The sequence below is a fragment of the Indicator indicator genome, chromosome 11 (assembly GCF_027791375.1).
Source record: "Indicator indicator isolate 239-I01 chromosome 11, UM_Iind_1.1, whole genome shotgun sequence".
Classification (NCBI taxonomy): domain Eukaryota; kingdom Metazoa; phylum Chordata; class Aves; order Piciformes; family Indicatoridae; genus Indicator; species Indicator indicator.
Genome location: NC_072020.1, coordinates 8,908,446 through 8,931,095, shown reverse-complemented (window position 1 = coordinate 8,931,095; position 22,650 = coordinate 8,908,446). Strand labels below are relative to the sequence as shown.

Here is a 22,650-nt window from a genome sequence, read left to right as displayed (position 1 = left end):
TCATTATCAGTGTGTGCAAATTGCAGCAGAGGGAAAAAGTAATTTTTGCTTTCTGTTCACTTATCCATGTTTGGAAATAGTCATTTAAGTCATTACATGGTCACCATAGTCCCCCTGTTAGGGTTTAAAAAAAAAAAAAGCTTAGACAGATAATGTTGAATGCTGAGCATTTTAGACTTTGTAGATGCAAAATTGCTAGCAGAAGCCTTAGGATTTAACAAATGCTATTCTCATCCCTTACTAAGATGCTGAAATTGTAAGATCGTTGATGTACAATTTTTTGTTATTTTACCATGTGTCACAGTGCTGGAGACACTAGGAAGGGTATTGTAGAAAACTGTATTTTGAATGCTCTTGAGCTCTAGACCAAGTTTCTTAGGCTTTGACCATAAGCTCGGAGTGTGCTCTGGTGGCCAAGAAGGTCAGTGGTATTCTGGGGTGCATCAAGAAGAGTGTGACCAGCAGGTCGAAGAAGATTCTCTTTCCCCTCTCCTCTGCCCCAGTGAGGCCGTATCTTGAGCACTGTGAGCAGTTCTGGGCTCCCCTCTACTGAAGAGAGTCCAGCAGAGGCTACTGAGAGGAGTGGAACGTCTTTGTGAGAAAGGAGGAAAGGTTGAGAGACCTGAGGCTGTTTGGCCTGGAGAACAGCCTGAGAGCAGATCTTCTCAATGCTCATCGAGAGCTAAAGGGTGTGGGGCAAGAGGATGGGGGCAGAGTTTTCAGTGGTGCCCAGTGACAGGACAAGGGACAGGAGGCACAACCTAGAACCCAGGAGGTTCCATCTGAACAGGAGCAGAACCTTTGTTGCTGTGAGGGTGCTGGAGCCCTGGAGCAGGCTGCCCAGAGAGGTGGAATCTCATTTTCTGGAGAGATTCCAAACCCAGTGGGTTGCTGATCCCAGGCAACCTGCTGTGGGTGCCCCTGCTTTAGCAGAGGGGCTGGACTGAATGATCTCCAGAGGTGCCTTCCAACCATCACCACACTGGGATTTGTTAATTTTGAGATATTTGGAAGAAGGAGAGCACCAGGCAGTGTTCCTATGCTCCTCCCAGGTTACCTGTCCCTGCTTCCACTGCCTGTGCAGTTCCTTCTTGCTCTTTAGTTTCTCCAGCAGGTTCCAACTCAGCCATACTCGTCTCTTGCCTTCTTAACCTGAGTTCTTACACAAGAAAAGGAGAGAGGAAATTAGAGGCTGTGGTGAAAATTGAGTAGTGGGATTTGTTAGATGGTTGCTTATCAAACAAAGCAGGCAGGAAGGTACATTCTGTCTATTCAGGGCATCTAGAGAGCTTATCTTTTTTTAACAAGCAATTTAAAAACTTTGAGAATTTATTGCCTACCCAGTAAGTCAGATACTTCTTAATAGATATTAGTAAGTGCTGCTTCAGGAAGCAATAATTAAAATCTTCAGTCAGTGCATTAGTTCCTGGGGTAAGTGCTGATTTAGGTTCATGCTTAAATTCAGTAAGTTGGCATCAAATAAATAGGTGCCAAAGTTCCTAATTAAAGTGCTTGCCTGTGTGACTGCTTAGGACCTCAGTGACTTCAACCAAAGGCTTATGTAATTCTGAATCTATTGAAGTAGGCAAGCAATGAAACCACTGGAGCCCATTGCATAGACAGCAGCTTTGTGTAAAAAGAGCTGGGGGGCAGGAGCAGCCAGGATTACAGGCTGTTAGGGGTTGGAAGGGACCTTCGAAGATCGAGTCCAACTCCTCTCCCAGAGCAGGACCATAGAATCTAGCACAGGTCCCACAGAAACACATCCAGGTGGGTCTTGAAGGTCTCTGAAGAAGGAGACTCCACAACCTCTCTGGGTAGCTTGTTCCAGTGCTCTGTGACCTCACAGTGATGAAGTTCTTCCTCATGTTGAGGGGGAACCTCTTGTGCTGTAGTGAGTGAGCAGTGCACCCCAGGGGCAAGGGCAGACAGCTGTGTATGGTGCTGTGGATCATTCAGCATTTGAGATGGCTTCTGTAGTACTGGGTCCAGCTGTGGGTTCACCAGTATGAGCCAGACTTGACTGAGCTGAGTCAAACACAGAACCACAAAACTGGTCAAGAGGGGCTGAAAGCACTGAATTTGTTCAGCCTCAAAGAAAGAAGAGTAAGAAGAGATCTTACTGCTGTCCACAACCACCAATACCCTTGGGAAACGAAGCTGATCTAGGCATTTTGAGAGGGTGGGCAGACCATTCTGGTGGCACACAGGGACACAATTGCTTGACATAAGAATGGGAGATGTAGGCAAACGTGAAACATCAAAGAAGTAGGTGGATTATGCCTGAAGTTCACAATGACATCAAACCTCACAAGTGAACAAGTTTTGCGTGTTAGACAACGGGGGGAAACAAAGAAGATCTGCTCCACCAAGCTCTTTACATGGTGTTTGTTACACTTTCAAAAGGCAATGTTGGTGAAACCTCTCTCTGCTGCCAAATGTGGAGTGGACCTTCAATCAGAATTTGACCTGCTTTAAAGAGTAAGCAAAGTCACAAGAGGAGTGGATGGGAATGCCAATACACTGAAGGCTCAGGAGCCTTGGGAAGTTCATTTCAAAGTGGACACCTCAGTTCTTGGGACAGATTAGCCCAGGAGTGTACAGACATGCTTGCTGGGTTAAGTACCAGAAGGCTTTCTGGTTTTAAGGTGGACAGGGAGTCAAGTTATAGCATGGAGTTATAACCTATCAAGGGATAGGAAAAGCAAGAAATCACTCTGCTCTATTATAGCTTCCCATGTGAAGGGGAAGTTTTGTTCATCCTGAAGACCAACAAGTATCAAAGAGACCAGTGAGTTCTGAATAATCACCACCCATCCTTTAATTATAGGTATCAATTCCACTCTGTCCTTGCAGAGCAGCCAGAGATGACAGAATAGATAGTCTGTTGTGCTCTGTGAGATGCTGTTTCTTTGGCTTGGCATCTGCAATGGTATGTTCCTTTGCTTGTAGAGCATAGCTTACAAAATGTAACATTTTGACTGCTACTGCTAAACCCCATGTGATTTTAATCTATTGAGACTTAAATTCTAAGCCAGGCACAGTGTTCAACAGCTTGTGCAGTTTTTAAAGCAGATGGGCCCAGTGCTAGGAGAAGCAAATTCAAAATACTGCTTGTGTCACACATTGTCCTAATGACTTTCTATTTGTTGCACACCACAGTAGGACTGTGGCTGGACTTCTGGCATTTACAAGACAGCAGATTCCTGCTAGCAGAAGAGAAGACAGCTGTATTGTTTGAATACACAGGGAGCCCCAGGACAAATTCCTCACTCTTAGTGCTGGAATAAGAGAACAGAGATGGTGGCACTCAACCAACAGTCCTGCAACATGCTTTAGTTTTGCTGCCAAGGGTAGTAATGCTAAGTGGAGAACATGCTGCCACAGTGGTCTGAAATAGCTGGACTGTCACAGAAGGAGAACCATAGGTTGGACTGAAGTCTTCATGAGATACTCTTGGGCAGTCTGAATCTAAAGGACTTCTTGCAAAAGAATGACCTGGGGCCATGATCTGAATTTCAAGATAAGTTTCTCACTGAGAATGTGAGTTGTAGGGAAGCACCCTTTACCCACAGTTTGGGGGGAGCTCACAGCAGCTTGTAAGACTAGTAAGAGTTGGGTTGGAAGCTTATGTCTCCTTATCTTACGTTGATGTTGCAAATCATGGAATAGAATCATGGAGTCACTGAAGTTGTAAAAGACCTCTAACATCATCAAGTCCAACTGTCAACCCAACATCACCATGCCCCCTAAACCATGTCCTGAAGTGCCATGTCTATGCATTTTTTTTAACACCCTCAGGGATGGTGACTTCACCACCTCTCTGGGCAGGCAGCCTGTTCTACTGCCTGACCACTCTTTCAGGAAATAAATTTTTGCTGATAACAATCTAAACCTCCCCTGGCACAACTCAAGGCCATTTCCTCTTGTCCTGTCACTAGTTACCTGGCAGGAGAGACCGACCCCTGCCCCACTACAATCTCCTTTCAGGTAGTTGTAAAGTGTGGAAGGTCTCCCCTCAGCCTCCTCCAGACTAAACAACCCCAGTTCCCTCAGCCACTCCTCACCAGACTTGTTCTACAGACCCTTCACTAGTTTCATTCCTCTTCTCTGGATCTGCTCTAGCACCTCAATGTCCTTCTTCAAGTGAGGGGACCAAAACTGAACCCAGTACTCAAGGTGCAGCCTCACCAGCACCCAGTATGGGGGATCGCTTCCCTGGTCCTGCTGGTCACACCGTTTGTGATACAGGCCAGGATGCTGTTGGTTTTCCTGGCCACCAGAGTACACTGCTGGCTTATCTCAACCAGTACCCCCAGATCCTTTTCTGCTGGGCACTTTCAAGCCATGCTTCCCTAAGCATGTAGTATTGCATGGGGTTTTTGTGGCCCAAGTGCAGGACCCAGCACTTGGATTAAAATGAAAAGCATAAGACTAAAAATGAAATAAAGATTATACTGTTAGGCCAAAATTAATGTGGAAGCAGTAAGATCCAGTTTTGGGGATGTGGTCTACAGCCATATTGTCACAGAGACCACAGCTCTGGCTGAAAGTAAAAAAAAAAAAAAAAAAAAGAAAAAGAAAAGAAAAAACCCCCACAAAATACAGTTGGGTGTTTTGCAGAGCTGAAGACAGTGTCTGTTATTTGATAGAGAGGAGTAGCAGGCAAGGTGGAGGGCATAAAAGTGCTGATATTGCAGGTAATTCTTGGCCCAATAAAATTGAAACCACTTAGGGCAAAGACTGCTCATTAGTAAAGGAAAGTGTTTATGCCAAGCACAAATTCTGCAAGGTCAAAGTGCTCTTCTGAGCCTGCTGAACAGTGAACACGTTCTGCTCAGGAAGAAGAGAATCCTCTTGAAGGAACATCCTTGATACTGCATTCACCTTATAGAACAAGGGGCTTTGTGAACAAGTTCACAAAGAGGATATCTACCAGGAGGAGCCACTGGCAGCACAGCCAAGTTCTGGGGAGGCATTTGAAAGCATAGTGTTATCTCTACGTCTAATTCATCCAGGGAAGTAGAGCAGGAGCCATTCATGGAGAATATTCAGCAGTGGTAACGGCACATCCAGAGGCAATACATAGAAGCACAGAGGTTTGTTAATTTAGGCCAGAAAATGTTTATTTTAACCACTCATGCCAACTCTTTGAACCCGGTGATTATGGTCAGCTCCATCCTGAAGCTGTCAGCATGCACAACTCTATATACTTCCACTATTAATTTAAGCAGGACTTACGAATGGTGAGGGACCTCAATGGTGGACAATTGTTTCTTGATGCAAAAGAGCTGCCTCACAGATGGGGGTGGTCTGTGCACATGAAGGTCATACTGAGTGAGATCACCTTTCCTGAAGACTGTATGTTCTATATGCAATGGCTTTCTTTCTGAGGGGAAAAAAAATAATAAAGCAAACAGTCACCATAGGTGATACCCTTTCTCCTTTCACACAAACTTATCACAAGATTAAGGATGTCAGAAAGTTATTTAGGGCAAGCAAGTCTGGTGCTGTGTTTGTACAGTCACATACAGCACTGTATGTATTGCCAGTACTATGTGTTGCACAACTGTACAGTTGACAGGTATGCAAGAGTAAGGTGCCCCAGCTGCAGACAGGTGTGCAAGCCTGGGAATGATTTCTGAAGCACAAGGTCCTGGCTATTAAGAACCAAATTATTTATTTGGTTATGACTTTGTGAGAATCACAGACTGACATGGGTTGGAAGGGACCTCTAGAGATCATCCAGTCCAACCCCTCTCCTAAAGATCATACAAGTCTGGCCTGGAGACTACATGCAAAGAGAGAGGAGTATGTCTGTGTGGAGTTGTTAGGGAACAATGGCATGCAGCAGACTGCTCAAGAAATAAGATGGCATGCTAGAGAACACACTAACAGAAAGAGGAAGCAGCAGTCACACAGGTGGATGGGGGCAGTGAACCCCTCTGGTTGCACCCATAGTCTATGGACCATGGCAGAGGGGGTGGAACTAGATGATCCTTGAAGTCCCTTCCAACCCTAACAATTCTATGATTCTGTCTTTACTGTTTGGTTTTGATAATTCAATCCTGTGAAGAAGTCATATAAAGAAACAAGTTCCAGATCTTGAGATAAAGGTCAAATGATACTGAGCTGATGAAGAGGTTTCAGTCTTGTGAAAAAGTGGTGAAATCTCTGTATTTCCAGAGGAAGGGCATAGTTGTAACCCTGCACTGAACTCCAGAGGAACCATGTAACAGTCACAGCTGCAACTCTTTCCTCTTTCCTGCCCTCAGATCAAAGGCTTCATCTATTCCTTGGCTTTTCCAGGTCTCCCATTCTCTCAGCTAGACAGGAACCTGGTCAGTCAAGCTCAAACACATTGTATACAATTGTGATGAAAGGTTCTTCCTAGTCTCTTCCTGTGTAATCACTCTCATGGGCAGTTTATTCCACCTATGTTCCATTTTTCTTCTGTCTAATTGTGAGGACAGGTCTTCTTCACAAAGTCTGCATTTATAGGGGGGTCTTGTAGCAGCTTCTGAGCTAATTAATTTCTGACTTCTTTCTCTGATATGAATTGCTGCATATTTCTCTGGCTTCAACAGGAGAAACAATCAGCTCTGGCTAATGAAGTATTTGCTCTCCTTGTTCTAATCCTATAGGAATTTCATCAAGATTCACGTATCAGGGTGTATACATATATATACATATGTTTTATAAACTATTACATACAGATAGCAGGTAATAAGTACTACAGTAATAGTTATTTTATATATTTCAGTCTTTAATATTAAAAAGAAAAATGTATTCTTACAGGCAGCAAAATTTCTGGTGCAACTCAAATCAGGACTTGGAGACAACTGTTCTAAATGCAACTAGCATTTCTTAGTTAGCTTGCAGCATGCAGTCTCTAGATAAGTGTGGTCAAAGTCCACATAGCACGCACAACCTAGCCTATTTTCCTGGAATCTACCATGGCTGCATTTGTCACCCAATTACATTTAAGCTTGAAAGAAAAAAAACCCTAAACAAATCTTCTCTAAAACCTGGCTCTTAATTCCATGCTCTTTGCTCACCAAAAGATGTCATTTCAACAGCAGTTGCCTCTCTGCTTCAAACCTGGGTGAAAAAATGCATTAGGTTCTTTGTTGGAAAGGTGCTGTTTCATCTTTTAATTCCTCAGGCTACTCTGATAGGCACTGTCCAACTGTGCTCCACAATATGGGAATGCTGAGTCATGACTGGGAAAAAAAAATTCACAGAGAATATGTATACTCAACTACTGTGAAAATCATTATTTTAAAAAAAGCAGTAAATCTAATACAACTAGGATTTTTTTTCATTCTTTTAGTTGAACACAATTATAAAAAGGGAATAAAATAAAGTTACTTAGAATTTCAGCATGACAAGGTGCATTATGATTTTAATCGAGAATCAAATTTGAAGCTGTAATTGTAGCCTTTGCAGTAAGTTAAGAAAAGGCCTCATTTAGGTCAGACAGCTTATCAGTCTTTCCTGATACAGAAAAGATACTTGCTCTCTTTATTGAGAAATAATTGGGCAGTTTTTTGCTACAGCTCATAGAACTGTTTCCATCTTTGTTTTACAAACTTCCAACAGTGGAAAGAAAGGTAGCACCTGAGGAAAACTGCTAGGAAACTGCTTCTAGTTGAAATACTAAGAGGTGACCTTAGCAGAGTCCTCTTGGATACAAACAACACAATAAATTGACAGATATGTTTGTATGTTTTCAGCTTGACTTTTATGACAGATGTTAGCAGAGAAGCATAAGGGGGAAAAAAGGAAGATAGAGAAACTATAACATCTGAGGGATTTAATTTAATCATTTTGGAAGCAATTCTTAAATATTTATTTATTTTATCATCTAGTCATTTACAATGTACAGAAGATGTGAAATGTGTGGATTTACTGTGTCACTCCTAACCATGCCTGTGAAATCTCTCTCTATAGGGGAAATACTCCCAACTGATGGTGATGGAGAAGTTACGAGAGAAAATAACGTTCAGCTAAGATGAATCCTTGATACTGGCTTGGTTTGTTTTGTGTTTTTGTGGGTTTGTTTGGGGTTTTTGTTGTTTTGTTTGGTGTTTTTTGTGGGTTTTGTGTTGTGTTTTTTTTTAACATAAATTGACATAATTTATGGAGGAGCTCATTCTGACAAATGCTCCAATGTTTTAAAAGGCCAATTACATTTAAAAAATTAGCTACATTAAGATTGTCTTCCTTGGCATCTAATATAACACATGGAAGGAATTCAGGTGCCTGTGTCCAAGGTGGCAATTGAGAAGACATACTTTCCTTCTAACACTCAAGTGTCTTGCTTGATTCTATCAATATCTGATTTTCAATTTGCAAAACCTCCTTAATGCTGGCGTTTGAGCAGCTTCACACATAAAGGATCAGGCAGTTTGCAGAGATATGCTGCAATTCAGACAAAGCAGAAAAACACACCCAATTTTGCCCGTGTCGTCTGAGGGGCCTTCAACTAGCAGACACGTTGAAGAAGATGGCATATAACAGTCAAAAGCTGGTTAAATTAAAAACAGAAGAAGTGCCTACTTTTGGCATAGGAATCTGTTATTTAGATTACTCCTCTAGGCGGATTCTAAACATTTCTTGCTTGAGGGATTTCAAGTATTCTATTCCCATTTCTCAAAATAATATCCTTAATGAGTATGCAAGAAGCTACTCCCTACCCTTCCTACTGAAACCACAGCACTGCCCAGCAGAGAAGTCATTCTTCTGAGGAGTGTGTATCAGGGAACCAGACAATGCTGCTGCTCAGTGATGAGGGATTCTCACTGGGCAGAAGGGACCCCCAGCATAGAGCTGATCTTAGTTTCCCTTCGGAAGAAGAGCAACGTGACTGGATTTTTTCTGCCAAGTATGTTGTCAGCAGAATGCTAAAAGACAGTTAAAGCAAAGCAGTATTAAAGCAAAAGTTATATTAACTACAGTTGTATTATCTTAATGGTTTTACCTGCCATTCATCTGACAAAAAATTGCTCTTCAAAGGACTCTTGACATTTTTCTAATATGCTTCAATGTTCTCCTCACTTACTGGGTGTTACGAAATATATTTCACAATTGATTTAAACCACGGCAATGATTAACCTGCAATGCTAATGTTGCAAGTCAGTATCACTGTGTCTGAGAGCAGATACCATTGACAGGGTGGCGAGGCTATTAATTTTGGCAGAGGATGAGTTCAGGAGGCACAGCTGTTTTAAACACTTCCATGAGGAGTGAAGTTTTCTCTCACCCAGTGCAGTGGTTTAGCAATGGCAAAGAGGAATATGTGTATGTGAAAGCTATGCTAGTGTACTAAGTAAACATGTTGGTGTTCTTACTTTCATCCTAGAGAGAGGTTTGCACTGCACATTTTTTTAGTCAGCAAGAGTAGTTTATCTTGCCACTTCTGTAAATAACTCCAGCTACCACATAACGTGCAGTCAGAAAAGCCTCCTATGCATATTCTAAGGATGCATCTCAGTGGTTTTGGCATCTTTTCCGCACTGCAATCTCTCTGCTCAAGGTACACATGAAACGCTACATCAAGTGGACAAGGAACAAAATCATCCTAGTGCTATAATGAACCGAACTGCTGCCTTTTGAAAGAACAAACCCTATTTGGAGGGATCAATATTTAATGCAGAGATCAAAGAAACACACAGCTTTCCATTAGGAATTTTGGTGTTTTCTCAAAAACCCTGTCTGCTTCCAAACATGTCAAAGTGGCATGCCAAACAAGCTAAAAGACATAAAACCATAGCTTTCTGCTTTTCATTTCTGAAATGAAGTAAAACCAAGCAAACCCAACAAATTATACCTTTGCACATTAATGATTGCAGGAACTTAACTGTCCAAGGAGGCAGCAGTGTCCTAACCCACTCATCCATGCAAGCTGAGCATGAATCAACAACTATTAACAGCTTCACAGCGTTGTAGCAAAGAGATTAAAATTTTCAAGAGGCACTGCATGCGTTAATGTCTCTTGAGAAGAAATGCAGAATGAAAAAGGCAGTGAGATGGGCTGAGGAGACACTGTGTTCTTGTGTTGAAGCAAGCACAGAGAAGGATGGGAAAGTTAAGTGTGCAAGTGATACTGAACAATGCAACAAGGAAGAACAGAAATGGGAGCTCACAGAGTGCTGTTTTATGCACTGTAACAGTGGCTTGGCTGTTTGCACAGAGAAGGATGGCTCTCATTCTCTTCTATCACCACAAAAGATGAGATCTGTTACCATTAATATTCCTTTGGTTTCTCCTATATGGCATGGCAAACCACAGGAGCTGGGTCCCTACAACATACAACACGGACAAAGAGAGGCCAAAGCAGAAGAGAGAGCACATGCAGAGGCTGAAGGCAATAGATAATATATGAAGCTTTCTAGTTCCCTTCTATTTTTCTTGTTTTGTTAAAAAGCACATTCTGTTGTGCCTAGTTAATGTGGGCTAGTGGCTGCATTTGTAGGGAACTGGAAAGAAGTAGTTTGTGAAGGACCTCTAGAGGTCATTTAGTGCTGCCTCTTATACTAAAGACAAATTTCAAGGGTATATCAAGTTACTCAGGGCCTCATTCAGACAAGCCTCAAGGAACAGGCAGGACTGCCTGCTCACTTCAGGAGAGAGAAGCCAAGCACAGTAACAGAGCTAGCAGGGCAGGAGCTTCACCAGCCAGGGCTAGTTCCACAGTACTTGAGTGAGAGAAGCAGACCAGGCTTTGCATCAACAAAGCCTATAGTGAGGCATAGCTATGATGGAACTGGAGGCAAGAACACCTATGGCATTGATCAGGCTGGGACAGAAGGTCCCAGCCTCCTTAAGTGGAGCTTGGCCCAGTGGCAGATGGTGTGCAGGTAGAAATGTCTCAGATAGGGCTGGTCAGTGCAATTAAGACCTATTTGTGCACTTAGGGTCCTGAGAGCAAGTTTTAGATCTCTCTAAGAATGGAGAAGGAATGGAAGAAATAGCTGTCTTTGCTAAGTTTCTTCATAAGCGATGATACTAAACTGGAATAAGACCATTCTCCAAAAAGAGAGGCATCTCAGCTATGCTGGTTGTAACAGATTAATCTGAAGTCTCAACAGCAATTTGTCTAATGTGGTCTTTTCAACAATCCTGTTGGGCAATTCAGCAGCTTTATATGGCATTCTTGAAGTTAAAACACACCATCTGGTTTCTGTGCATCCATTTCTGACTGTCAGTACTAGTCCTTGGAATAATCAAACCCTCTTACCATCTGGGGAGTTTCTCAGGTAATGACTTCTTGTCTGCCTGCTGTATCTCCTACTTTGGAAACTTTGTTGACCTGTCTCAGCTATTGCCCAGAAAGGCAGAATCCCTATTCCAGCCTCCAGTGTCAGAGAGGTCCATGTGAAAAACACTGCACCGAGTAAGGCCATACACATTTTTACTTTTCTGTTTAATCCGCCTGATATTCGCCACCAATCAGACAATAGGCAGATTATCATACAGTACACCGAAGCCACAAGTGTAAGAAATGCTGCCATCTGTTATAGCACCTTAGGAGTCTACCCAGCTTCAAGGACTAAAAGGCACCATACGCTATCACCATGTAAACTTGTGACAAGATAGTGTAGCCCAACTTAGTTTGAGGATTTCTTGGGGGTGTGACAGTGGAAGGGGAAGCACTGAGCACCCGGTATTCACCCCCCAAACCCACTTCTATTGACAAAAGCATTGCCTTCCTAGAGGTCCGCCTGGCTGTACCCGGTTCAGTCAGGGTGCATCTGGTTCAGTAGGGGGTGTAGCTAGTTCAGACAGGGTGTACTGGGTTCGATCAGGGATGTAGCTGGATCAGTTAGGGTGTACCTGGTTCAGTCGGGGATGTAACCGGTTCAGTCGGGGATGTACCTGATTCAGTCGGGGGTGTAGCTGGTTCCATCGGGGTGTACCTGCGGTGTTCCCATCCCGCCGAGAAGCCGTCTCGCCCCTGCCTCTCGCTTGGCAGCGGCGGCAGGCGGGGGCGGGCGCGGGCGGCGGCCAGCCCTGAGCCACCGCCCCCCGCTGCGTGAGGAAATGGCGCTCACGTGAGGGAGGCGGCAGCGCTTCGCTCACCCTGCCCGCTGCCCGGGAAGCAGGCGCCGGCGGGTCCTGGGGCCGTCCGCGCCATGCCGACCAGCTTCACGGTGGTGCCGGTCGAGGCGCAGGGCGAGGAGCGGGATGGGCAGCGTCAGGAGGAAGAGCACGAAGAGGACGAGAGGGACCAGGGCTCTGGTGAGAGAGGGGAGAGGGGAGCGGAGGGGCAGCGCCTGGGGGCAGCACCGGCGCTTTGTGTGGCGGAGCGGGACTGCCGCGCAGGGACGGCTCGCCTGCCCCTGCGGCGCAGGGCTCCTGGAGCTGGTGGAGGGGCCGCTTCACCTCTCTGTGGCGGGCGCCGCCGGGGTTACCTGTCCAGGTGGAAAAGTGCGCTTTGGGAGAGGGCGAGAGTCCGGCATCGGGGGCGCCGAAGGCTTGTTTCGCTTTGCTTCCGTAAGCCGGTCCCGACGGCTGGGAGGAGGAAGTGCTCCGGGGGCCAGGGGAGTCGAGCAGCCCTGAGACGGGCGCGGCGTCGAGGGCCCCCGCTGGCTGGGGGAGCGGCCGTAACCGATGCCGCCGGCGGTGCCAAAGGCGAGCACAGAGACCACAGAGTCGTCTTGTTGGGAAAGACCTTTGAGGTCATTGAGTCCAACCGTTAAGCTCTGTTCAAAAGCGGGTGGGTTCCTGCCTCAGCTCCCTTAGAGACATAGGGCAGAGGGAAGACTCGGACTGGCGAGGAGCACCTAGGCTGCTCCAGGTGTTTGGCCGTGTGCTTCTGCGCCAGCCGCCTAGGCTTGCGTACAGTAAGTGTTCGCTACCTGGTGGCGTGGTGTTGTGTGCCTCGCCCCTGGAGCCGCCCGGAGGAGCAGGATGAAGCCTGAGGTGGAGCCTGGTCTTGGCGAATAAGGGGTCTGTAAGGCAGCGTCTTCTGCGGCAGGATGAGTGGTGTTTTCACAAGTGGCGGTGGTGGAGTGAGTACTATTCTCCCTTGAATCATAAGGCGCTCCTAGGAAAGTAGTAACTCGTTTGTGCTTTGGCTGAGAAGCCTGTAACACTTCCTGAAGCGTGCTGCAGCGGCAAGACCAAGTATGGTGTGGGAAGCGCCGCGGGCGCTCAGAGCTAGCAGGATCCTGCACGTTATCTTAGACACGGTCTAACAGTCAATACTCATTCCGAATGCTGCTGTTTTTTTTTTTTTAAATGTTGGGGGATCGCAGGTGAAAAGATGGGGTTTTGCAAAAGGCAGTTCCTCCTAATGGCGGCTTCTGTCATTTGTGGTAAAGATCACAGATAAATAAGGCTACAACTACGCAGTGTGGGATGTGAATGCAATGAGATGAAAACAAATGTTTGACCAACTTAATATATTTACTTATATATTTACTTGTTTTTTGTCTTTTCATAAAGATTCTGTAGGAAGATGATCCAGTAAAATGCCAGTCTGAGAAAGCTGGATTGTTTTGTCCTGGAGCTTTCTCCCCTCAAACCTAGCCATAAGGGTTATATGCTACATGTGGTAAGAGTTTGTTTCCTGTGCTAGGTGTGTAACAGCAGTGTTAATCTGGATAGTTTTTCTTACAGTAGAAGAGCTAGTCGAAGGCACAGAGTGTGATATTTGGTCAGATGGCATCTCAAAATACTGAATATGCATACAAGCATAGTTAGGAGTTGTTAAATCATGTGGATATATGAAGCTTCTGGAAGGCTTGAAATATTTGAAAATCTTGGAAGGGTGAGGAGAAGGGTGGAGCTGGCACTCTTGTAGTGGCTTATTTCTAACCTCTGGGCTAGTAATTTAGGAGAAAAACCCAAACAACAGAAAGCCAACAAAAACTCTTCATTCAATTAGGTAGAATTTATGTGGACTAGCAGTTACATTTGTGAAATATATTTAAGTCTTCTGTTCCAGATCTATATCGCTTAGGCAAATGAATTTGTGTATGACATATAATGTACTTGTATCATAGGGAGTAGAGAGGAAAGCCCTGAAAAGAGAAGGCATTGACTTGAAGATACAGTCAAAGAGCTTCAACTTCATTAATAAATTAAAGTAAATATTGTTCTTAGATATAGAGGTTTGGGAAGTGAAAGACGTGCTTTAATGTTGCCTCGGGTATTATTTGGATGTTTGTGGTATGTAAACCTGTAATGCTTAGAATTAAGTTAATGGTATGTAGTGCAGTAATTCTCCTTGGTTCAGTCTTCTGAAAACTCGAAGAGTTCTAAAATAGTAGTACAGCTAAAGGCTGTTGTTAGTTAAGCACATCCGGCAGCCTGCTGCTTGAAGGGTGAGTGGTTGCCTTTCTCCCTGCTCCAGCCTTGACAAGAAGGGTAGTGAGCAAAACATTTCCTACCCTCCTCTCCCCCTCATCGTTGGCGTTGGTGCTTATCAGGCACTTCACTGGGTGGGCTGTTTCTGCATGCTAAACTGGTAGAAAGCTGAACTGCAGAGGGAAATACATGCCTTCCCCGTTTTGGAGTTGAAGGTGAGAAAGTGCTGCAAAAAGTCTGAGGATGACTAGAGTTGTCAGAGTGGGAGGGGTGTAAAGCTAAGTGCAAAAATGGAAGTTAAGAGAGAGAACGAGAACTTCCCCTTTGGCTCACCCATACTTGCATAGCTCAACATAAAATTTTGTTCCAATTGTTCAGGAATCTAGGATTTTATCAGTTCAGAATTATTTGACTTAAAACTCAAGCCAGACAATTGTTTTGGAATTTCCTTGACTGCACTAATACCTTGCTTAAATGAACAAAACCCAACAAAAACCGCCCACCAAACTCACAGCACTGCTTTTGGATGGAAGTTGGATGTAGGATGTGTAGCCATTAGATCACCAGTAAAGCAGTTCTGCTATCTTGTTAGCGAGGCACTTATCAATTATTCTGTGTATTTATCTCCTTTCCTGAATGTTTTATCTGATACTCACCTGTGTCATAATGGAGTAAACTGGTATGTTCCTACTCTATGCTCTTCATTCCATCACAATCATCTGAAATTCTAGAGTCTTGCGTTTTCTGGTTATGCAACACCCTCATTTGTGAAGGAGTCTTGGGTGAGTGACTGTTTGGGTGGATTACAGCACTGGCCAGAGCAGTACTGGGAAGTGGAAATTTACAGTGGAAATTAATGCTTGGATTGAACAACATAGCTGAGGGTTGAAGCGTACTGACTCAAACATGGGCAAAGTAGCAGAAGGCCTGTGTGCCTGTGCAGAAGCATATGTGCTTGTGTATTTTAATGTGCTTGTAATAAACTATAAGGGAAGCATAGCCAGGAAATAGCAGCTGGTTAAAGAAGAGGAGAAAACAGGAGTCTGTTGTAGGCAGTCATGGATAAAGTTTTATGATAAATTCTGGCTTTAATTTGTGTAAATTTTTTTGTTGTTGTTGTTTTTTCTTCATGCATCAGTAGTGACTGCCTATTAGATAGGTAGACCTGTAAGACTTTGCAGAGTTTGTCAGATCCCTATTTCATTAGCAGCTCTGCATGCCAGGTGTTTCAAAGCAGAACTAGTATTTCTAGCATCCCATAGCAGTCTTTACCTAGCTGCAACCATGTGCCAGTAGTATGCAGTGTGTCCAGTGCTGGTGAAAGGCTGGGTCTAGGGATATTCATGGGAAGAAGAGTTGTCAGATATGATACTGTGTTCCATGTGCTCTTTCACACTCCAACAACTTGTGGTCATAAAAATCACAGAATAACAGAAGCATTCAGGTTGGAAAAGACCTTCAGGATCACCGAGTCCAACTGATAACCCTACTCTACAAGGTTGACCCCCTGAACTGTATCCCCAAGCACCACATCTAAATGACCTTTAAACGCATCCAGGGTTGGTGACTCAACCACCTCCCTGGGCAGCCCATTCCAATGCCTGACCACTCTTGCTGGGAAAAATGCCCTTTCAGGTAGTTGTAGAGGGTGATGAGGTCTCCCCTCAGCCTCCTTTTTTTCAAACTAAACAGCCCCAGCTCCTTCAGTTGCTCTTCATAAGATTTACTCTTCAGGCTTTTCACTAGCTTTGTTGTTTTCCTCTGTGCTCTCTCCAGTGAGCCTTCTGTGAAACTGGATGAGTTTCTCAGTTTCTGGTGAGTTTAGAATGAGTTCTAAATTTGTTTGTAGTCTAAATATACTCAGTGAATTCCTCTTCCATTCTCTTGTGCAGTCAGGAATTCATGTATGGTTTTGGCACCTCAGACACTGTGGCCTATCCACTGCTCTAAGGCAGATTACCTCGTTTGTTTGTTTTCTGATCCAGTCATCAGATTAAAGGCATCAAATCACAGCAACACTTCTCAGGTCCCTCTCCAGATCACTCAAGACTTTTGTAAATCTTACCTTATCATAACCCTATCACCAGTTATCTAAACTGAAGTCTCTTACTTAGCTGTTCTCTACATGGAAGTGATTTCATGCTTACTGTTCTACATTCTGTCTGAACTTTTTCCCACTTCTGTTAATTTTGAAATGAGGGAATTTCTGGGTTAGCACATAATTAAGTTGTGAAGAAATACTGATTAAAAAAGAAGACTGGAATTCCCCCCTCTGTTTTCATACCTGATGTTCAGGCAGAGGTTTGAAAAGGGATTATTGAATTGATACTTTGGTTATGATTGTTTCATAAAAACATCTCATTTGTGAGAGCTAATGATCTATTGGTGCCCAGCTGTTTTAGGATTGTTTTCCTTCATGTATATATGTATCTACTCTTAATTCTATGTGGAACTTCGCCTGTTGATTCTAGCCTAAATAGCTTGAAATAGTTTCAAACTGTCACTTCATGGTAGGTGTTTTTGTTGTTGTTGGTTTGGCTGTTGGGATGGGGGGGGGGTGGGTGTGGGTTTTTCGTTTGGTTGGGTTTTTTTTGTTACTGGGTTTTATTAATGTGTGGAACAGCATGCATCCCAACAGAGCATCAGTGACCATCTAGATGTCAGAGTCAACCAAGTTTCTCTTCTATTTTCTTACTCAGTTATTTGCCTACAGCATATCTAATATCTTTTCTAGTGTTCCATGTATGCTTTATTTCCTTAAGTATGTTCAGAGGATGGCTTCAGCAGAAGTCTTCTGGAGATCTTGGCAGACTGTATAAATTAGGTTTCTATTACCCCAAGACCTTTTAGGCATGTGAGAATTTCCCATTCCAGAAGCCACATCTCTTGTCCTCCCTTGCAGCCCCCATGTCATACTATATAATACAGTGTTGGAACGGAGAGAGTGATTGCTGTTGCAAATGCACACATCCAACATTTAATCACAGGCATGGGAGTTACACGGATTTTCTTCTGACAGATGTTGGCTGTCCAGGTCAACTCCTGGTGTATGCCAAGCAAGGTCTACCAAGGTGCTTTAACTTTAATTCTTTTTCCCTGTTTAATATAGCTGCATGTGTCATAGCTGCAGGGGAAATGGGGGTAAGTAGAGAAGGCAGAGTTAAGGATAATTAAATAACTTCACAGTGGAGTAAGTGGGCACTTAGCCTTTTGTAAGTATTTGAACATTTCTTTTGCACTGTTGGATTTTTTGACCTTTTTTGAGAAGGAGAGGATCTTGCTGCCTGAAAATTATTATTTTTACTCCACTGTGTTGGTGTCATGTGACTGAAATGCGAACATTCTCCTATTGCACTTACTTGTCTAAGAGCTAAATGTAAATAATTCTAGCCATAAAATGACTTTAGAGTATTCCAGGAGAAAGTGACATCAAATATGGTAATATCAGCCTTCATAGTTTTAACTTCTCTGGTGCTGTAATGAAAATATTAGTGTCATTTTTTTCATCTCTTATTAGTATTTTTTTTTTCTTTTGGTGATAATGCTTTTGCAGCCATCATAGTATTGTGAGTAAACGTCTTCTGGTGTAATTTGGTTTTACTGATTTGCATAACAAATTTGCTTGTAACTTTTTTAAATGTTAAAATTATAAGATAACTGTTGTTGTGTTAAAAGATCACAGTTAAGCATTGTAAAATGACCTTTGATAAGAGAAATTGTTACTGTGTAGCAGGTCTTTAGCTGCTGCTGGGGAAAGGTATTTCTATTCTCTCCAGTTCTACTTGCTCATGAACTGTTTTAGAAGCTAAACAGGCAGGAAACTAGCTGTGACAGAAAACCAGTTATTTTTAAGAAGTTATTTTAAGAGGCTTTATTTCCTTGAAACAACTCCTTGCAGAACAGTATTGTTCCACCCTCACTTCAACATGGAAAACCCCCACTCTTGGCAGCCTTGACCTGATTAATTTTCCTCATATCTTTGCACTATGTTGTTACTTGAAAAATAGTTACTAACACATGGGGAATTCAACTAATATTTCTCTTTTTATTTACTCTCTGGACCAATGACCTACAGAATGCAATCACAATAGATTTATTTTCTCAGTCTGGGTAGAAGTATTAAAGCTTGAGGGTTACCTCCCTTAAAGTGTTTATTGACTAAGATGAGTTCTACCAGTTTAAGTGGACTCTGTACCAATTTTACTTTTCTACACAATCCTTTTGTGGCTTATGCAGTATTTTTTTACATAACCAGGTAATGTTTCTATTCATACTTAATTTGATGTAGCAGTTGAATGAGGAGCACTTCTGGTACACTGAATTGTCATGTCTCAGTGAACTTTCCATACAGTAGCTAGTAGGATTTTAATGCTGCTGTAATAGTGTAGCTTATCCTGTTGAGTTTCTATTTACCTTCCTCTACCCCAAGCTAATAAGATTATTTCATGTTTGGTATGTGTTTTCCTTGACTCTTTCTACCTTTGAGAGTCATGACAGCAAAGAAGAATTTGGTGGAGAAAGTGTTATCGCTCTTGACAATGCTTGTGAACATTTTTCCTTCCCTGCAGAAAGGCAAATACAGGATTAAGTGCATTGGCCTGATCTGGTGAGGTTTTGGTAGTGAGTGGGGTGCAGGGGTGGCTCCTCTAAGTTTTGCCTGAAGTGGCCCTTATGTCAGACAGAGCTGGCTCCAAGACAGGCCATCTCCAAGGCAGACCTGCCGCTGGCCAAAGGTGAGCCCATTGCTGATGTTGATAAGAAAGTTGCCTGCCAAAGAGGTCCTGGGGATGTTGATTGACAGCCAGCTGAATATGAACCAATGTGTGTCCAGGTGGCCAAGAGCATCCTGGCCTGGATCAGCAATGGTGTGACTAGCAGGGGCAGGGAAGTGATCATGCCCGTGTAGTCAGCACTGGTGAGGCCACTCCTTGAATACTGGGTTCTGATTTAGACCCCTCACCACAAGAAGGACATTGAGATGTGGGAGCATGTCCAGAGAAGAGCAATGAAGCTGAAGTGTTTGGAGAACAGGTTTGGTGAAGAGCAGCTAGAGGACTTGGGGTTGTTTCTCCTGGAGAAGATGAGGCTGGAGGGAGACCTCATTGCTCTCTACAACTCTCTGAAGGGAGGTTTGAGTGAAGTGGGGGTTGGTGTCTTCTCTCAAGTATCAGGTGACAGGACAGGAGGAAAGAGTTTGAAATTGCACTGGGGAGGTTTGGGTTGGATATTAGGAAAAATTTCTTTCTTGCAGGAGTGGTCAGGCATTGGAACAGGCTGCCCAGGGAGGTGGTGGGGTCGCCATCCCTGGAGGTGCACAAGAAACGTGTGGGCATGGCACTTTGGGACATGGTTTAATGACCATGGTGGTGTTAGGCTGATGGCTGGACTCAGTCTTAGAGGTCTTTTCCAACTGAAAGAATTCTATGTGTTTATGGAATGAAAAACTTGTTCTGTTTCTTGTCTTCTGACAAGGGACACTTGAGCATGAAACTTTAAAATTGAAAGTGTCTTCCTACAAGTTTACTTTTTGAAGACAATAAAAACTTTTAGCAGATTAATTCCAGGCTTGAATGTTTCTCTTCTTGCACATTTTATTTCTAGCTTCAGAAAGGAAAAGTTTAGAACATCCTTGAAAATATCAGAGCTTCACTTTGTTACCAGTAGAACAAGATAAACAACCTGATTAGTGCCATTGAATAGGTTTAGATTGGATCTTAGGAAGAAATTCTTCACTACAAGGATGGCAAGACTGTGGGATGGATTGTCCAGAGAAGCTGTATGTGTCCTCTCCCTGGAGATGCTCAAGGCCAGGTTGGATGGGGCCTTGAGTAACCTGCTTAGTTGAGAGGCATCCTGGCCCATGGCAGGGAGGTTGGATTAGGTGATGTATAAGGTCTCTTCCAGCCTAAGCTGTTCTGTGATTCTATGATCATCATCTTAGGGGCCTAGTAAGCACCAGAGCTGGTTCGAGGAAGGAGGAACTTTGGCAAATGGACTTGAAAGGAGCCTTCAACCCTTTCACAGCTTTCCCACAGTTGAACATGCTTGTGGTGTAGCTGTTAGGATCTCAGAGGAAATCAGATTTCTAATGCAGTTCAAAGATTTGACCACAGGACCTGGTCTGTTCTGAACACTGAAGTCCCCTTGACAGAATTGAAGCAATGCATATGAGGTTTTTAAGGCTGATGTAGAATGTGTGAAATATTTAATGCATGTACTAGAAAACAGTGATGTGTCTAATTTGAAAGAGAATTAAAAAAAATTATGCAGTCAGTCTTAAAGAGGGACCCTTTTAGAATTTCAAAATACCTTGTTTTTAAAGAGTGCTTGCAAGGTAACTAGAACTATATTTTAAAATGTTGATCTGCTGCATCTTAAGTACGATTAATACAAGCACTTCCTATCAGTGCTTAGTAACTGTACTTTTGGTTAACTCCCTTAAGATCTATCGTGTGTTTGATGCATAAAATTGGCTTTTTTTTTTAAATAGATCTTGGGCATAGGTCAGTTTTACTTGTTGATGTATTCCAGTCTGCATGTTTTTCCATCAAACTCCATTGAAGAGAGCTTGATGTGTGTTTGTTGTTAGGCAAAGATGTGGGATGTTCTCGTACGGTGACCCTGCCCATTTCACTAAGCACGGTGTTTATTGCTGACGGAAATCCTCCAGCTTAATTCCCTTTAGAGAGGTCTGTGGCTGTGCCCTGTAGTTTGACTGTGTCATGTGCATGCTTCACACCACATGAAGCCTTAATGACTTGTTTCGGGATTAATCCAATACTAGTAAGAAACAGGATTTAAGGTCTTACACAAAGCTGGGAGGAAGCAACTGTCAGTTTCCTGCTTCGATTCTTGATACGTGAAGAATCAGCAGAGGGGAATGACTTGATTTGTTTTCCTTAATCATGAGTGAACACGATTATGAAGGAAGTGGACAAAATCCAAGTGAGTCTCTCTGGGAAAAAAAAGACAATAATGTGATTTTAATGTCTCTGCTGAAATACCAGGTTCTGTGCTTCCAGGAATGTTATATAAAGAACTTATACAGAGCTTTTGCTGTGTGTTTTTATTAGAAGTAGGCTGTGCTTGGACTGTAATAGTAGACTAAGTAAAGAAAAAATTAAAATTTAGTGGTGTTGATGAGGGTAGTGATGGATGTAGTATTAAAATCCTCAGTTATGTAAGGGGGTTTATGAGGAGCTTAAGTACACCTTGTTCTGCTTTACAAGACAGCATACATAAATTGTACTAGTCATTGATTAAAAATAATGCAAGAAAATGGTGATATAGTAACAGTGTTTAGATATTTCTTTACTTAAAAAAAAAAAACAAACCAGTAACCTGCAACTTTGGAGTAGATTGCACTGATTTCTTAAACCCATGTGATGCAAAAATTCAGAGGCAAGGTGTGATCACACAAGGTTGTTGATGACTTTCAATAGCTTGAATTAAAACAAGTGGTGGCTTTTGAAAACTTGTGTTTGTTAGAAATATTCCTTAGAGCTCGTTAAGAAGAAATGAAGAAATGAGATTTTTAAGATTGTCTGAATCTTCTTTAGTTGGCCTGCCAGTCAAAAATTTGAATATGTAGGAAATGAATATACATGATAGAGAAGTTTTTGCTACAGACAGCATTACTGGATGTGACACTTCAGTACATCAGTTTAAGTGAGTTTTAAATTTTACATGGTTATACCTTCTTTATATTAACACTGAATGGTTGTTTACCCTTGTGCAATCTTACGTTCAGATTCTCAGTTTGCAGTGGGTTGTTCTTAATGTGACCAAATACTAACTTAAAAGCATATAAAAAGAGCCTGCTTCTGTGTTTCATACAGATGTTCAACTCTTACAGCAGGACAGGAAACACAGGTGCTGGCTTTTTTGGACAAAATGTGTTTGAATGCAAGGCAAATGGGAACTTTTCTTGAACATGAACAACAATGATAGATATATTGTGGGACAGCAAGGAAAGGATTTAAGGGTCAGACTGGAATAGAATGATATGAGCTTTGTTTAATACTGCAGTAAAGAGGGCTATCCTGATCCTTGGACTAGAGGTGATTGATTATACTTCTGTAAATAGCATGAGTGAGCTGTGGTAGAAGGCTATATTTGGTTTGTGAAGTTAATTTTTTTTTTTTTTGGCATAACTGAAACTGTAGAGAATCAGAATGTTTCCCTAAAAAATATTAAAGGTTAGAAAATTGTTTTACAAACTTAACTGTTTCAGTTTTTCCGAAGGAAGCTTGAGGTGGTTTGGTGGTAAGTGTAGTTACCATCACAGGTAGAAAATACTAAGTGCAAGTGGTTCAATTTAGAGGGCATACTAGG

At 42.8% G+C, this 22,650-nt stretch overlaps 1 protein-coding gene across 2 annotated transcripts in view; it reads left to right on the top strand.

The window, feature by feature from the left end:
* Nucleotides 1–12,137: 12,137 nt before the first annotated feature.
* The window catches only part of LOC128969780 (solute carrier family 12 member 7-like), a 63,228-nt gene continuing 52,715 nt past the window's right edge, over nucleotides 12,138–22,650 (top strand). Inside the window, exon 1 of one of the 2 annotated variants that reach the window (XM_054384698.1) lies at nucleotides 12,138–12,243. In XM_054384698.1, the coding sequence (XP_054240673.1) occupies nucleotides 12,138–12,243 (106 nt within the window). Of the gene's footprint in view, nucleotides 12,275–22,650 lie in introns of both variants that reach the window. The other variant, XM_054384697.1, reaches the window with a different exon arrangement.